This window comes from Macrobrachium nipponense, chromosome 10 (assembly GCF_015104395.2).
Source record: "Macrobrachium nipponense isolate FS-2020 chromosome 10, ASM1510439v2, whole genome shotgun sequence".
Classification (NCBI taxonomy): domain Eukaryota; kingdom Metazoa; phylum Arthropoda; class Malacostraca; order Decapoda; family Palaemonidae; genus Macrobrachium; species Macrobrachium nipponense.
Window position 1 is genome coordinate 11,748,730 of NC_087204.1, and position 16,820 is coordinate 11,765,549.

Consider the following 16,820-nt stretch of genomic DNA (forward strand, 5'->3'; position numbering starts at 1 on the left):
TAAAATTATTATTAAAGAATTAGAACAAGTGAATGACCTCTTGTAAGGCTCTATTCTTCAGCCCTTGAGAACAAGGCGTGATCCGACCTCCAGTTCAGTCGGAGGCGCGCGCTAACAATTACGGCCAAATAGGGCGTTGTTTCGCCAAGGAAATTATAAGATGATATGCTATATTTTACTAGAAATAATTGATCTGTACTGTTTAACATGCACATTATTTTTCACATTTTCATTCTAATAAATAAATCATAAATATCCGCTAAGCTTTAAAATTCCTGTATCTTTAACTCAACGTGTAACACCCTTTTCAGCCTTTTAGGCCTTTTTAGGGCTTTTTCCAAGAGGGCTTCTAGACACGTTTAAACAAACTAAATATTTAATCTTCGGCCCCAGCCTCTTTCATAGCCTGTCTTCCCTGTATCACGTCTTCCTCTCTGTTGTTCACTGACACTTTTGATAACCGTTTCCCATAGTAAAGGACAAAAAATCGGTGGGAGTGGATTTTGGGATGGGGGTTGCCAACAAAACTCACCTGAAAGTAAAGAATAAAACGGAAAGGAAGGCGAGATTCGTTCTTCGACCTTGATTTGAATTAAGGGTTTTTAAGGTTTTTAAAGGTAACTCGCGGCACGTCGTTCCACTTTGTCATTAGCCTACCAAGGCAATAGCTCTAATATACTTTTCTAATTATTTTCAATATCTTATAATTCGTATTGTTTGCCTAAACGTCTAAAGTGCATTTGAAAGATACGATGAATATCCAAGAAAACCATTCGGAGGAAAACCGTCAATTGTCAGTGCTCCTTGGGAATAATAAATGAAATTCATAAGGATGAAGTTAATCGCAATTCCTACAATAGTCTTGGATCTTTGATGTTATTAGAGCAGAGAGTAATTGGTTTTAAAGGATATTCCAGGTTGCATCAATAAGTTCATTCAATTCAATGAACGGTGACGCAAGACAGCTCATGGCCTAAGAGCTGATTGGAAGAGGGCTGAACTGGTAAAAACACCTAATCGTGTAACCAATAGTTTTTAAAAGTTTACCGAAAGCGTTGGCTGAAATCCAAGAAATTTTAAGGCCAGTCAAAGTGGAGGAAGAATAGAGAGAGTTTCAGGAGGTGTATGAAGGAAACAGGCTTTCGGAAAAGTTAGTTATTATTTTATACCATTAAAATCAAGGGAACGGAAAGCTTCAACATAACCGCCTAAGTGTCAAAAATTTTGCCACGTGAACACCTAAATTGGCCCTGTCCAACCCACAGTTGAAGCCTTTGCACGAATCGAACTATGTTCGATGTTGACGTCAGAACCGGAAAAAAGTCAGTTCCCCGGGAAAAGTCAGAAACCGGGAAACAAAAGTTCAGAACGCGGGAAACAACCGGAAAAAGTCAGAACCGGATAAAAGGTCAGAAACCGGGAAAAAGTCAGAACGCGGGAAAAGTCAGAACCGGGGGAAAAGTCAGGAACCGGAAAAGGAAAAAGTCAAGAACCGGAAAAAGGTCAGAAACCGGGAAACAACCGGCCGGAAAAGTCAGAACGCGGAAAAAGTCAGAACCGGGAAAAGTCAAGAACCGGGAAAAAGTCCAGAACCGGTGGAAAAAGTCAGAACCGGGAAAACAAACCGGTTGGGAAAAGTCAGAACGCCGGAAAAAGTTCAGAACCGGAAAAAGATCAAAAACCGGAAAAAGTCAGAACCGGGAAACAACCGGTGGGAAAAGTCAGAACCGGAAAGTTCAGAATAAACGCCGGAAAAAGTTCAGAAACCGGGGAAAAAGTCAAAGAACCGGAAAAAGTCAGGAACCGGAAAAAAGTCAGAAAAACCAGGGAAAAAGTTCCAGGACCGGAATAAAAAGTCAGATAAACCGGGAAGGGAAAAGTCAGAACCGGAAAAAGTCAGAACCGGGAAAAACACCGGGAAAAAGTTCAGAACCTGGAAAAAGTTCAGGAAACCAGGGAAACAACGCGGGGAAAGTCAAGGAACCGGGAAAAAGTTCAGAACCGGGAACGGGAAAAGTCAGGAAACGCCGGAAAAAATCAGAAAAACGCCGGGAAAAGTCAGAACCGGGAAACAACCGGTGGGAAAAGTCAAGAAACCAGAAAAAAGTCAGAGCTGGAAAGAAAAAAGTCAAAGGACCGGCCAAAAGTCAGACGCGGGAAACAACCGGAAAAAGTCAGAACCCGGAAAAAGTCAGAAAACCGGGAAAGGAAAACTCAGAAACAGGAAAAAAAGTCAGACCGGAAAAAAGTCAGGACCGGGAAAAGTCAGGACCGGAAAAAGTCAGGAACCGGGAAACAACCGGGTAAAAAGTCAGAAACAGGACAAGATCATGAAACCGGAAAAAGTTCAGAAGCCGGGAAACAACCGGGAAAAGTCCAGAACCTGGAAAAAAGTCAGGAACCGGAAAAAGTCAGAAACTGGAAAAAGGTCAGGAACGGAAAAAAAAGTCAGGAACCAGGGAAAAAGTCAGAACGCCGGAAAACTGGAAAAAGGTACAGGAACGCCGGGAAAACAAACCGGAAAAGTCAGAAACCAGGAAAAAGTCAAAGGACCGGAAAAGTCAGAACCGGGAAAAAAAGTAGACCGGAAAAAAGTCAGGAAATCGGGGGGAAAAGTTGAGCAACTTAGGAAAAAAGTCAGGACCAAGAAAAGTCAAGAAACCGGGAAAAGTCAGAACCGGAAAAGTCAGAACCGGGAAAACAACCCGGAAAAAGATCAGAAACCTGGGAAAAGTCTTCAGAATCGTTAATAAAAAGTCAGAACCGGAAAAAGTCAGAATCCCCCCCCCGTGAAAAGTCAGAACCGGAAAAAGGTTCAGAACCGGAAAAAGTCAGAACCTTATCCGCTCTCATTTCACGCTTTTCTGATGTTTCACATCGAACAGAGTTTCGTCGTTAGCATTAACTCGACCCTCGTTTATCGACGACTTGCAAATATAGAATTTAGGCCACAGGCCAAGCACTGTGACCTATGAGGTCATTCGGCGCTGGAAAATGGAAATTGACAAAGTGAAGGGATTGCAAGGTGTAACAGGAGGGAAAACCTCAAAGCAGTTGCACTATGAATCCATGTGTTAGAGAGAGGCTTGGAAAAGTAAGATTGAAGAAGGAGAACCAATATGAAAGGAGGTATAAGTATTAAAAGAAACGAAAATGTTTGCAGCCTAGGTGGCCCGAAGGCCCGACGTGCAAAAAACCTTAAGTAATGCCTTAACAGTGCACCAACATGATGGTTCCACTCGACCGGCACTACCCCTGCCCCCCACCCCCCGCCCTCTCTACGGGGGATACCGTGTTTAATGGGCCCCTTATTAAGAGCTGTTTTGATTACATGGTCATCACTAGATCAACTTGACTATTCCGCCCATCACCTCTCATCAAATTACAAAGTAGAATATTTTCAGTTAGGCTTAGCGAAACTTTTAATTTCACTTTGCTGAATTTTTTCTGGCAGAGTGGTTACAAAATTAAATAGGTAGGAAAGCTTATTTTCAATAGGGTAATATTTTGTTAACTTTACTTCATTAATTTATTTCTTCTTTGAACAGCCATTGTATTTTTGAACAGGTAATTTTTATTGGCTAGTTCCAGTTTCCCTTTTTACATCAAACGACCTTACTAACCAAAAATTCTAAAAAGCAGAATTTAATTTGTTCCTACTTTTAAACAAATTTTAATGCTAAATTCCAGTTTTCCTTTACATCAAATTATGGACCTTACTACAAAAAAACTCTAAAAGCCACTATTTTAATTTGGCCCGCCCCTTTACTGTCAAAAATCATTAGATTCCACCATTCAACATTCATACCAAACCCCGTTAATTTCATTATAAATTTGCCATCCATTAAACTATTTAGCTCCTTACACTTAACGATACATTAATTTTGGTATTAAATGGAAATCAGCCATTATAATGCAACCAGGGCACGTTCAATTGTCTATCTCTTTGTGAGATCACCTTGTCAACAGACTTAACGTAACTATTAAAACTCAGAATTTATTCAAGTTCCATAGCCCCCCCCCGCCGGTTGCCCGCCCCCGGCCATAACACTATTCAGAAACATCAGATGACAAAATTTCATTTAACTCGAGATCCAGCTATATACAGAACCATTCACCCGGACTATTTGGATATTCATTGGCGTTTCCCTGAAAAAACAATCAAGAAAATGTTATATTACTTCAAGCAAGAGTACGTACTAACAATTCAATAGATATTATTTACACAACAAGCTTTTTCGTTGTTAGTTTAAAAAAGAAAGAAAGGAAAGAAAAGATCTGGTCAGCAGGGACCTTTAATGGAATACAATACGCAAAACCGAAAGAGAAAAATCCAAACAAATCCTTAAGCTTACGAGTAACAGTATTTTTAAAGCCAGATTAAGGACGTACAGAAGTTCAGGCAACACTTCCTTTACCTGCTACCACGAAAGGACTGATAAACGTACCTAACTAACCCGAGTCCCGACGACTGGAAACCACTTCTCCATCGATAAGTTGGTTTGGCTTAACGTCACCAGCACACGTAACAAGGACGCTCAGATTTGTGGTGGTGGTGTGTGTGCGTGTATCTTATTAGATGGAAGTCCCTCCCAGGCTTAGGATGGCTTCTAAGAATCTTTCCCTAAAAATAAGTTTTGCTACTTTGCTGACCAATTACAGTGGATATGCTGACAGGATGGTTCCCCAAGAGGTGCAGGTCAAATGCTATGGGTAAAAGAGGGAAGTAGGGTAGCAGCCAGTTTTCTTACTAAGTTTCTTGGCCCCGTCTGCCTCCGAGTGTCCCTTTCTATTGAGGTAACTGCACATTTTTTTCCTTCTCTTTGCTTTATGGTACTACGTCCTTTGCATTTTCTTTACTAAACAATTAAGCTTCTCCATTATGACTGTTTCTGTTGATCAGTCTTGCGTCCTTACCTTTTCTCATACTGTTGACTTACTGTTGGTTGGAACAAAAGGGGCCTTTTTTTCTTTTTTAAGTGGACACGACCAATTTTTCCCCATTTTATTTTCAAAATGAAATTTATCGAAAAAAATATGGAAAATATTGCTTTGAAACATGGTGTTCACAACACCCTTGATTTATCTGTTATAAAAATACACAACAATTAGTTTGGAAATTATTTGGATATTGAATTCGATGGGGTATGAAACCCAAATTTCCTCCAATAACAAATTCGTTGAAGAGATGCTCTAAGTTCACCTGGTGTCTACCTTGATAGGCCAGTGGGATAAGTCTCTGTCACCTCTGTTAATAAGACCCACAATGAAATAAGGTTCCGAATTCTGTTTCAGGTTGATTGCTGCTTCTTATTATATATTTAATTTGTATATGGTGGGTTGTCATGTCTTTGTCACGACGGTTGGTTAGCTGTTTAATTTTTTAAAGGGATGTTCTTCTTTTTGAATAGGTTAATATATAGTGGTACATCCGAGGAGGACTGAACATAGCTTGAAGCGAAGACCAGAGTTGGACACTTTAAAGAGGTGATGTGGTTTTTCATGCATATCTTTCAATACCCATTCTTGGAAGCACTGAAAGCGAGGAGCCAAAGATAAAATAGCGAAAGAAATCTCTGAAAAAACTCCAACAGCACGAAACACCTCACTCCTAGACTTTGTAATGCCTAGATTTACGTGTTTTTCAAAACCCAAGCCAGAATCCGCCTCCTTTCACAGTATTCAAAGGAGACGCCTAAGCACAAGGTCTGGAGGCTCACTGTCGTCGACCACGTTTTCCGTTCAATTCTTGGAGCGGGAAATAACCTGGTTGCCCCTCTTGTGAAGGGAAAAACAGTTCGGTATTCGCCAGAAGTCAATAGGACAAATAAACTCCCTTTTTAAGAAGGGAGAGAGAGAGAGATAAAAAAAAAAGGGTTTGACTTTGTTTTTAACGAGGACAATTGGCGGACAAAGGCATCAAAGAAAACGAGAGGAAAAAATCTAATCCTTTTGCAGACAGAACAGCTTTTTTTTTTTTTTGTCTTGTTGTTCCAAAATGGGAAAGCGTGTTGGTCACCGAAGTTATTTTCATTAAATTGTACTGCATTATCGCTCTGCGTTCTTAGTTTTGCATCTATTTAAATTGCGCCTCTCCAACATTTGGGAAAAACAAAAGAAAGAAAAACAAAAAACACAAAAAAGAAAAAGATGCCACCCTTTTGTTGGCAAATAAAATATAAAATCATTTAAATCTCCAGCAATAAAAGATAGGTGGGGCCCAATTTATTCCCATCATTTTAATTTTTGTTAATATAGATGGTTGCTATAAAATACTTTCATGGCTTCCCTTGCTATTACAAAAGGAAGCCAAAGGCAACGCAGGCCATAATCTACTCTTGCTTGGCATCATTAAGGAATAAATTTTCAATTGAAATTGCGGAGAGGAACAAAATAGTTTTTTTTTTATGTGAATAGGACAAAAACCAAAACTTGTTTATTTATCATGCGTTAATGTATTCTGTCCAATGAGTGGTTCATTTCATTTCCAGCAAATTAGAGTGGAATATTTCACTTCACATCCTGTTATCAAAACCGAAAACTGCATAGGGTTTCGAATCCTAGTCAGGTGAGGCTACACATATCACTTACATAGGCTTATAAGGTAATCCAGAGTTAAGGTAAATTTCGAAATCTCAAGAAATGTATTGGTGGTTAATATGTACTATGTTTTAATGATGGATGACAGTCAATGAAGTATAATAATCTTCTGATATTAAAATTAGATTATAGATCATATATTAATATAATATATATATATTATATATATTATATATATATGTAATGTATGTATAATAATAATAAAAGGAGCCCATAAAAACCGCCAGAAAATATAGAAAAGAAAAAAGTACTGTCATTTTCAAGAGACTGCTGCTTTGTCTCTCTCTTCAGGTTAGGTTAATGAAAAGACGGTTTTATATCATATATTATATATATATATATTATTATATATATATATATATATTTATATATATTTAATATATTATATATATATATCATTAGATATATTATAAAAATTATGCCAGTTCGAAGGATAGGTCAAACTGTTTTTACGCATGAACTTCAAACTATTTTGCCATCTGAATAAAAGAAAAAAAAAAAAACAGCAGTTTGCATTGTCGCTTGACCAAGGACTGAATTCTGCATGTGCAATATTCCTCTAAGATTATTCCTAGACACCAACCAGCACGCGGCCAGCAAAACATTTTCAAACGGGTCAATTGTTCTTTATTTTACTTGATTTTCACCTGTCTCATTTCTGAGCTGCTTGTCCAGCGATGCTATTAGCTTTATGTGGTCTGCTAATTCTTACCAATTTTATTTCCACATGCGCTTTGGTCGATTCGCTTCTGCTTCAGCTTATCCTTAGCATATTTCCTGGCGAATTTTTTCCTGAAATTAATCTTCAATTTAATTTGGAAAAATAAGAACCAATAAAATGTTAGCAAGTCAACCAAGACCTTGTCGCTTTAGGCAAGTAGCGTCTTTCCCACTTCCCTACTTCAATTTCTTGCTCGTAACTGCTCGCCTTGTTTCCCCTTCCCCGATTAATTGCAGTTTTTGTTCTTGCTACGAGCCGGGGCCATTTCCCATAATCTTTCCTTTACAAACCAATTAAGCCTTTCATCATTCATCAGTGTTGATCATCTTTGCCGACCCTTCCTAACCTAATTTTTTTTTTAGCTAATCTTGTTGGAAAAGGGTGCTGGTTTTTGGTTTTTTATTACGTGATATATGAAATTCCCGTTTTATTCAAAGGGATTTATCGCTTGCATGCCGTGAATTTTTTTCTTAGCGAAAAAAAATGCTTTTAGAGGGCCTGTTTTCATAAGAAACATTTGAAACAGTTATAATGAATTTGATTTCCATATACTTAACAATCATTAAAGCTACAAGTGTCCATTTAATTAATCCAATTTCGCTCTACCTCGAGGAAATTAATATAGTTTCACATACGTTAACCAAAGAATTCAGGACTTGCAGTGACGCTTTTCAACCCACAAGGTTTCAATACCCCGTCAACATATCTGGTATAAAATAAAAATGCAAAGAAAAAAATAATAATGATAAAAATAAAGTAAATAATGATCTATTAATTAATATAAAATTTAGTTAACAATTGTTAATTGAATTTAGATAAGTAATTATTGGGTAACCGATGAAAGGATTATTTAGGAAAAAAATAATAAAAGCTAAAATACTAAAATTAAATAACTAATTAACAATCAAAATCTTTTAGATACGGTTAGAATTAATTAATAATGGAAAAGACACTTAAGAAATGTAAGCCAGAACATTTTTTATTTGCGAAGGTTCAACCCTTTACTTGCTCAAGATGCTTTTTGCCTCTTAAGCGTGTAAAAGTGGAAATATTTGATTTAGTGGTTTCTGGCAAACTTTATTTATTGCGTTTATCTTTTATCCCTATTGATTTACGCTTTATTTTTCTACTTGCTGTTTATTTTCCCTGTTTTCCCTTCCTTACCTTTAATGCATGCCTGGTGAATTTTTCTTCGCAAGAAAATTTGCCTCCCCAGAGGCCTGTTCCCATTAGCCCTCAGACAAATCTTTGACTGCAGGAGAACTAAATTAAAAAGAAAATATAATAACCCACAAGAAAAACAACCCTAATTCCCAAAGCTTAGGTTAATCTTTCTTGGACTACGTTTCAATTACCATTTCCACCGTCATCTTGCCTCGTGAATATAAAAGGGTGGTCCAATAAAGTCCCAGTATTCATTACAAGTATTTAATTTGCTCAGAATGGTACTCGGGGACTTTTATGGACACCCGTATCTTCATAACGCGTCTCTCTCGATAGCCAATCTTACGCACATAACAATTAATCTCTCGTCGAAACTGATTAAATAGGATGAACTCAACCGAACCGTCCGGGTTAGCAGCGGCCTTGATTCATAGTAGGAGTTCATTTCATCAGGAACCAACGAAATGCGGGAAATACAATTTTGCGAATTAGAAGGGAGGAAGACAGCTGATGTAAAGGTCATTGAATGGGGTATAGTAGTAGGTTTTAGGCCAAAGGCCCAGCGCTGGGAATCTAAGCGAGAAACCAATCAGGTCCTTGGAGGGGTTATTGAGGAGTAGTTTAAGTTTGAAGAAAAGGTTGTAGCAGTGCATTAAAACCTCTCAGATGGCACATTAGCGAAGCAATTGATTCAGTATGGGAAATAAGACAGATGGAAAAAAGATAATATGAATGGAGCCACAGTAAAAGGAATGATAAGGGTTGCAGTTAGGGGCCAAAGGGACCCTGTAAAGAACCTTTAGTGATGCCTAATGCCTACAGTGCACCCCGTGAGATGCTCTGACGGCACTGATTACGGGCAGGTAAGCTCCTGTACTAGACAAATTGTCATCTTTGTAACATCTAAGAATTGCAAAGCAAATCTGGTGAGTTCTTCCTTAAACCTTGATAAAGATAGGCTTATTCATAGCAAGAAAATCTCTCTCTCTCTCTCTCTCTCTCTCTCTCTTATCTCTCTAACTAACCTAATTAACTGGCTATTTCAATACACATGAAAATTAATTCTAAATAAAATTCTTTGCCGTCTCTTTAGCCGTATTTCGTGTTGACTAGGATTTTCTTTTCTTTTGCATTTAGTTTCAAGAAGGCAAGGTACTTAGGCATAATTCCCTATTTGTTAGTTCGTTAACCAGTTAACATTGGTTTTATTTGCAATTAGGAATTGAATTGGAAAAATATTAGATTAACTGTATATTGGCTCTTTTAATTTTCTTAGAAATTATTCCTTTTTAAGGCCTATATTTCCTTTTCCTCCTCCCTTACCGAAAATAACCGTCAAATTCTTTTTGCCAGACAAAATTATTAGGCCCATTTCATGCATATGAAAACAACTTCAATTACGTGGTCTCGTCTCTTTCTCTCTCTCTCTATCTCTCACTCTCTCTCTCTTTCGTGGTGACAAGTATATTCCGCTTTTCAGGTAGTCTTAACGTCACATAAGTCTAGGCCTAATTTCACCCCTATCACTCTCATCCAGTGAAATATAGTTTACTTGGGTTAGGAATCGAACGGAAGATATGTTTATGTATTTTCATTGACAGAAGAATATTTATATACCTATAGTCAATATATTTATCCACAGTTTTAAATGTAACAGGCAGATTAAATCAAACTATTCAAGATGTTATGTGGTTACTCCTGTGGAGGTGTTCACCCACTTTAGGTTGACTGTAAAAGCTAACCTTCTCACTCCCAGCATTGCTCTTTTCTGTGTTACAGCATCCATAAATATAGCATATATTACTAAGGGAATAACGTGCTCAATTCCAAAAAGCTGAAGAATTGTCATGAAATTCGTGAAAATCCAGCATAACTTTCGCCACATGAGGGGGTGAGGAAGGCAACATGTGACGTCATCAGTGGGAGAGTTTAAATATATTGTGTAACCACTATAGTCACACCCTGTACTGGATTATAGTAATAAACAATACATATAAACAAGAAGTGCGTGTAAAAATGACTTGATTTTAGTAAATTCCCTTGTGTATTATCATAAATAAGATTAATTTCTCCTCCAACGCCTCAGCTTCGTAAAGAACTACTTACTTCTCACCAAGGAGCATCATTGTTTATGATCACGTCTAAAGTTAAATTTAATTCCAAACCACATTATCACCGGGATCATTACGATGATCATTGATATAAAGGTTTTGGGGGGTTCTATAATTAAACATGTTTACAAAAACACAAGATTTTGTTTAATTTACCGATCACTACATAGTACAGGACAGAAATTCATCGGGCATTTTCCTCATTCAAAGATGGCTGCTTGCACACCGCTTCTCCAGCCGAACATGAACAAACACGGCTAAGACTTAGCTGAATGATTTCGGCAACCATAGTAACTGTATAAGATATGTATTATGATAAAATATAAAAACTTAGTTTTTGGACTATTGGCTTATTAAATAAAATTATTTTTAAATGAAATATTGATTAGTTTTATTAAAATAATTTTCAGATTAATTTGAAAGTGGATATAAAACTTGATTTTATATTGGGAGGGATGGGTTCCCTTCCCCTCCCCACCCATCCTCCCCAGTGACGTTGGAGACTGTGTGAATGTGTATGTATCGCCTCGTGAACGTTATCATTCGACTCTCCTGTTACCAAAGTTCTTGTAATTTTTCCTTGATAATTAATACAGAAATGGATCTGAAACTAAGAGAAGGATACAGAAATTTCATATTAGGAGAACGTACAGGGATTACTAAAACCCTAAAAAAAATAAATAAATGAAAACATTATGCCATTAGCTGTCTCACGACTCCATGATCCAGAGGTAGGTTTAGTGGGAAGTGTGTTTATGTTATGTGGGCATTTAGCTTAAGTGGCGGATGGGTCTAGGTTTAGTAAGGCTGTGTCAGTTCAGGGGGTGTTTAGGATTAGTAGGGGTGCAATTTGGTTTAGGGGGTGATGTGTTATTAGGTGTGGTGGGAAGGATGTTTAGGTTTAGTGCAAGTAGTGTTTAGGTATAGTGGGATATGTGTAGGTGGTGTGTGTTTAGGTTTAGTTGGGGTAAGTTTAGGCTCAGTAATGGTACGATTAAGTTTAGTGAGAGGTATGTTTAAGTTATGTGGGTGGTGACTGTTTAGGTTGTGTGGGTGGTGTGTTTAGGTTTAGTAGAGGGGGATGTTTTTCGAATTTGTCGGTGTTTAAGTTTAGTGGACCCTGTTAATATGTTGCCGACTTCGTTTGCTAAAAGTTGCCTGCTTAGTATTAAGGAGGTCGTTATGGGTCACTTATATTACGATTGGTCTCCTTGTGATTTTATCGGAGATTTCTGTTTTTTTATTATTTATTAGTTTATTTATTCATTTATTTATTTACACTGGTGATTGCATGCGTTTAAAGATTTTTGCTGTCTATTTGCTAATGATTCTCATCACATGAGAACGTGGGATTCCAAAGTTCAGTTCTGCTTGAAATAACCCGACTGTATCGATTATTTTCTTCTATTTCTTCTTTGAAGTAAAAATTTAGTAATGACGGGAGAGAGGGAGAGAGAGAGAGATTGATTAATTATAACACCTACATCGAATGGCCTGTACTGAATGGTTGAGAACAAAACCTCTGCCTGATATAGTTTCTTTAAGAAACGTTCTCACTCTCTCATAGTCACTGAAGGCCAGTATGGACGAAGACTTCTGTATTTATACAAGCGAAAAATTTACATTTGAATTGCAGATAACTTGTATATATTGCGAGGGTGGGAATCACGTAAGACGGCTATTCGAAGTATGTTTTGTCATATTTCGTGCAGAAAATATTTTATTTTTGATCAATCATATAAAAAAATATATAGTAATAATCATCTGTTTTTATGTCAAACGGGTTTTTGGACCCTGTGAAAAAAATACATACAACCTTTCATTATGACATTCAATGGATGAACCAAACCATGTTAGTGGCGAGATTGTCTCTCGACGTCGCTACAGCCTACGGTTTTTTTTTTTTTTTTTTTTTTTTTTTTTGCCGATTCATCCAGGACAGGCACTCCAGGATTCCAGGAACACTAGACTTGTACGCGAAGACTAACCTTCCCCCTGTATTGTTGGATGGCTGCCGGGACTGGTGGAGAGGTTAGGCGTGCGGAGCCTTTGCAAATTCCTAGTCTCCGTCTTTTGTTCCTAGTTTAACTCTGGTGTCTTGCTCTTTCTATAAAGTTTCTCTCTCTCTCGTCTCTCTCTCTCCTCTCCTCTCTCTCTCTCTCTCTCTCTCTCTCTCTCTCTCTCAGAAATAGGCCGGAGATGTTGCATTATTCAGAAGCATGACTTTACTGTCAACCTTTTTAAAATAAGTTTCTTATATATTTATTTATTGATAGTGTCCGTATATTGTTCCCCCTCGGTTTGGTCATTGGATAGTGAAAACCTCTCCATTAAAAAAAAAGACATTTACTTTATTTTCGAAAGGTTTTGTACGAGTATATTGACCGTGTGACTTCATTACAATGGGATAAGTTATATGGAGTGCATAAAAACACTCAAACCTCAATACACAAAAGTCCGAATTTCTGGGAGAGTTCATCTTTTGGGAACAAAGGATTTGGTTATTCAAGTAAAAACAACCACAGTAAAGCATTAATATTTTATTCAATGTTACTTCACGTTAATGGGTTCAGGACCATCAGTCTGAGAAATAATGAAATGCCGAGATCATTTAAAATCTGCAAAGTTGGAATACATTGTTTAAAACACTGTTTTAGAATAATTGTGCAGAGTAGGGTTACGGAAAATGAATCTGGTGATTGTTACACCTCGTAACCCTAAAGCATGGATACTTTGAAAGATTTTTTTACGAGAAGGATCTCTAGGCGAAGTGAAGTAGTGTTATTCTTCGTCGCTAATCTGTGTTTTTCTCCTCTTGGGCGTCATTATTTTATTATTTTATTCACTCAGAGGAAATAATGATGAGAGAGTCATTTATGCTATAAACTGCCATAGCTCCTACATAAATCTCATTCATTCAACGTAGCCAAACGTTATAATCATGATAAGAAATTGTCATCGGGGGAGCAAAATGTATAACTGACATTATTATTATTATTGCAATGCACACACAAACGTGAGTCACTGAGATTAGATTGGACTTTATGATGCACCTACTACATTACCCTCGGATAATGATTTGCTCATGACTGTGGAAGTAAATTCGTAGCTGGCTGCCTAATTAGTTGTGATAATGACGTTAGCGTGAATGTAATGATAATGGTAAAAGCAGCCTTTATCTCCCAGAACTTTAGTTATAAATTATTTAAGGTAATCTTTAGTAAGTCTTCATAAATTTATAATACTCGTCTTGTCGTAACGCGATTTGGATATAATATTTCGTAGTGGAAGAAGCTTATATTTTTATTTTTCATTTTGTGAATTTCGCTTATAATTCAAAGAAAATTTTAATATTAAACGTCATTATTGAGTTTAAAATGGAAAGTGTAAATTTATAAAATATTTTATGTGTACATCAAAATACACGAAAATCCGTTAATGGATCTACAAGGAACAATACAGTATTTGGTTTAAAAGACTTCCATTACGCCTATCCGGAATTACTCGTGAAGTCGTAATCCTGAAATGAAAACCTTCGCTGAATTGAGTACTTGCTCACCCCTTTTCGTCCTTTTACTCTACCTCCTTTCATATTCTCTTCCATCTTACTTTTCTTAACCCTCTCCTAACAGTTGATTCATAGTGCAACGGCTTTGAAGTTCTCCTATTACACCTTTCAAGCCCTTTTTACTGTCAGTTTTCGTCTCAGTGCTGAATGACCTCATAGGTCCCAGTGCTTGGCTTTCGGCCTAAATTCCATATATATATGCAGTTCAGTTCTTTAAGTGACGTCGCTAAGCATTGCGCCCGCCCCCCCCCCACTCTCTCTCTCTCTCTTCTCTCTCTCTCTCTCTCTCTCTCTCCTCTCTCCTCCTCTCCTCCTCCTCCTCCTCCTTACCTCCTCCTCCTCCTCGTCTCTTATCTCTCTCTTCTCTCTCTCATCTCTCTCTAAGCAAGGTATAACAAAGTTCCGGACTAATTCAGAAGCGCGCAGACTCACGAATTATGTCAATTTTAGACTCTTTGCCACAGTGAAAACTTCTTGATTTATTCCCGTGTGTGTGTGTGTATGGTATTGTGTGTGCGTCCATGATAGAAAATGTTCTCATAAGTAAACACTTGTAACATATATAATGCTTTCCTGTTGTGCCTATTTTGATATTTTTCAACCTAAAGGGTATTAGAGTATTGCTTAGGCGTTTCCTCAGTTTTTAAAAAAATAGCGAATAATTACGCTAAAAGGGATTCTCTCCGTCTCTTCTCTCTCTTCCTTCTTCTCTAATCTTCTCCTCTCCCCTTCTTCACTCTCTCCTCTCCACTATTTCTTCCAGTAAATTTTCTTTCCGAAAATACAATTGTTCTTTTTAAGCTGTTATTTTATTTTTTTGATTTTTCAAATTACAAGAAAATGTTCAACTAGAACACTTGAAAACAATTTACAATTTCAACGGCCAACTGAATTCCGCCAAATCAGATGAGGTAGGTTTTGTGACAGCCGGACTAAGAATGGAAAGTTCAAAGATGCAAAGGAGGTTCTTCGCGCCCCTACTTCAGGCAAGGCAAAGAGAAGCTTAAAGAGGCAGTAATTAATAGCAATTGAAAATATTAATGAAACTTCAGATCTTTGAAGGTTGTTTTGGATGTTGGGAATGGAGGGAGGGGGGGGGGGGATGTCAAAGAAAAGCTAAAAGGTCAACTACGCTCTGCTAAATCGGGTCATCTCATTTAAGATAGATAATTGATATTTTTTTTTTTTTTTTGAATTTTAAAAAGTGTTAACTTGAATAATAAAGCCAGTGAGCCTTTAAAATCACTTGGCAAGGTTGATTTACAAGAAAAGGTTAAATAATTCAATTAGAAAGAAAAAAGGGAAAATAATTATAGAAAAAATGATGCGCCCAAATTAATATCCCACTTCTCTAAAGCTTTTGGTTACAATACAGTCCCACATTAGCAAGTTCTTTGGATGTAGGTAATAGGTTGGATTTTAACGATGAAGGGTTTAATTTTTACACCACACCCCACAACACCCAATTCATGTATGTATACATATACTTAGCTATATATAAAGTAATCCTCAAGCAAGGTAACTTACTTTCGAGCAGGCTGCTCATATTCTCGGCCTTCTGCAAATTTGGTCTAAACCCTCTATTTCCCCGTGATTCCCTCACTTTACCCTATCCCACCCCCCCTCCCCCCTGAAATTACGTTTTCCGTTCGCCCCCAGAGGTCCCCGAAGAATAAATTCCAACGGGTCATGGAAAAAAATGACTGACAGACTGTATTCCAAAAAACCTAAGAATAATTCCAAACGGATCATAGAAACAAGTGGACTAAAAGCTGTGGTCTATAAAACAGACTATACAAACACTCCCCAAGAGAGAGAGAGAGAGAGAAGAGATGCTTCCTTTTTTTCATGCCTAGCAAGTTTCAGAGCCAGCGGTGAAACGATAATAGAGTTTAATAATACTCTCAACTGGAGATATGCGTTTTTGCGCATCAGTTTACGAAAACATGATCAACCCATGTTTGAAAGGTAAAACAAGAGCCCAAAGAAATAAATAAAAAGCAGTCTTCGTTAGCTAAACTCTGGCGACTTTTAATGGCAAGCAAAACCGGGAGGACGGATGTCCGGAGGCCATTGCTTAATTTTAACAGCTTTTCATTCTTTGCAGGCCGAATAAAAACTTGCCATCCTATTCAGATGTTATTTTTCTCTTCCTCCAAGGTATTTCGCCACACATTTTTGTTACCCGAACTTCAGCTGATTTTTTAATTGAATTAAAATACCTTTTCCAGCAATCCATCTTCAACAAGTCCTTCGTCTTCCCTTACGTGTAAAGCCGATTACTTTCGTATTAATCAATATTTTTTTTTATTAAATCCAAGCTCCTGGGTACTTATGCTTTCCCCAAGTACAGACTTTTAGAATGACTTTTCTAAGATTAGAAATAATAAAAATAATTCCGTAGGTTTAAATAATTTTTCTTTTTTTTTTTTGCTTTCAGGGGCGTAAACCAAAAACGGTTTAAAAGCAATACGTGTTATAGATGATGAAAATAGATGTCCTTTTTTATTGATCTGTTTTAATCTTTTTAATATCATATAAGATCACAATCAAGTGGCATTAAGTGGAATTTTAAATGGGGCCTGTGGTTGATAAATAAAAGTAAAGGAAATAACACATCGTAAAAGAAAATGTGCTTTAAAAGAGGTAAAATACC

At 37.2% G+C, this 16,820-nt stretch overlaps 1 protein-coding gene across 1 annotated transcript; it reads left to right on the forward strand.

Annotated features, from left to right (window-relative positions):
- Nucleotides 1–1,290: 1,290 nt before the first annotated feature.
- LOC135224279 (DNA ligase 1-like) lies at nt 1,291–2,307 on the forward strand. Its single transcript, XM_064263127.1, has one exon. The coding sequence runs from the start codon at nt 1,291–1,293 to the stop codon at nt 2,305–2,307; it is 1,017 nt and encodes a 338-aa protein (XP_064119197.1).
- The last annotated feature ends 14,513 nt before the right edge of the window (nt 2,308–16,820 follow it).

What these genes read in the sequence shown, in the direction of transcription:
- LOC135224279 (XM_064263127.1), top strand. Translation starts at nt 1,291, where the DNA reads ATGTTCGATGTTGACGTCAGAACCGGAAAAAAGTCAGTTCCCCGGGAA.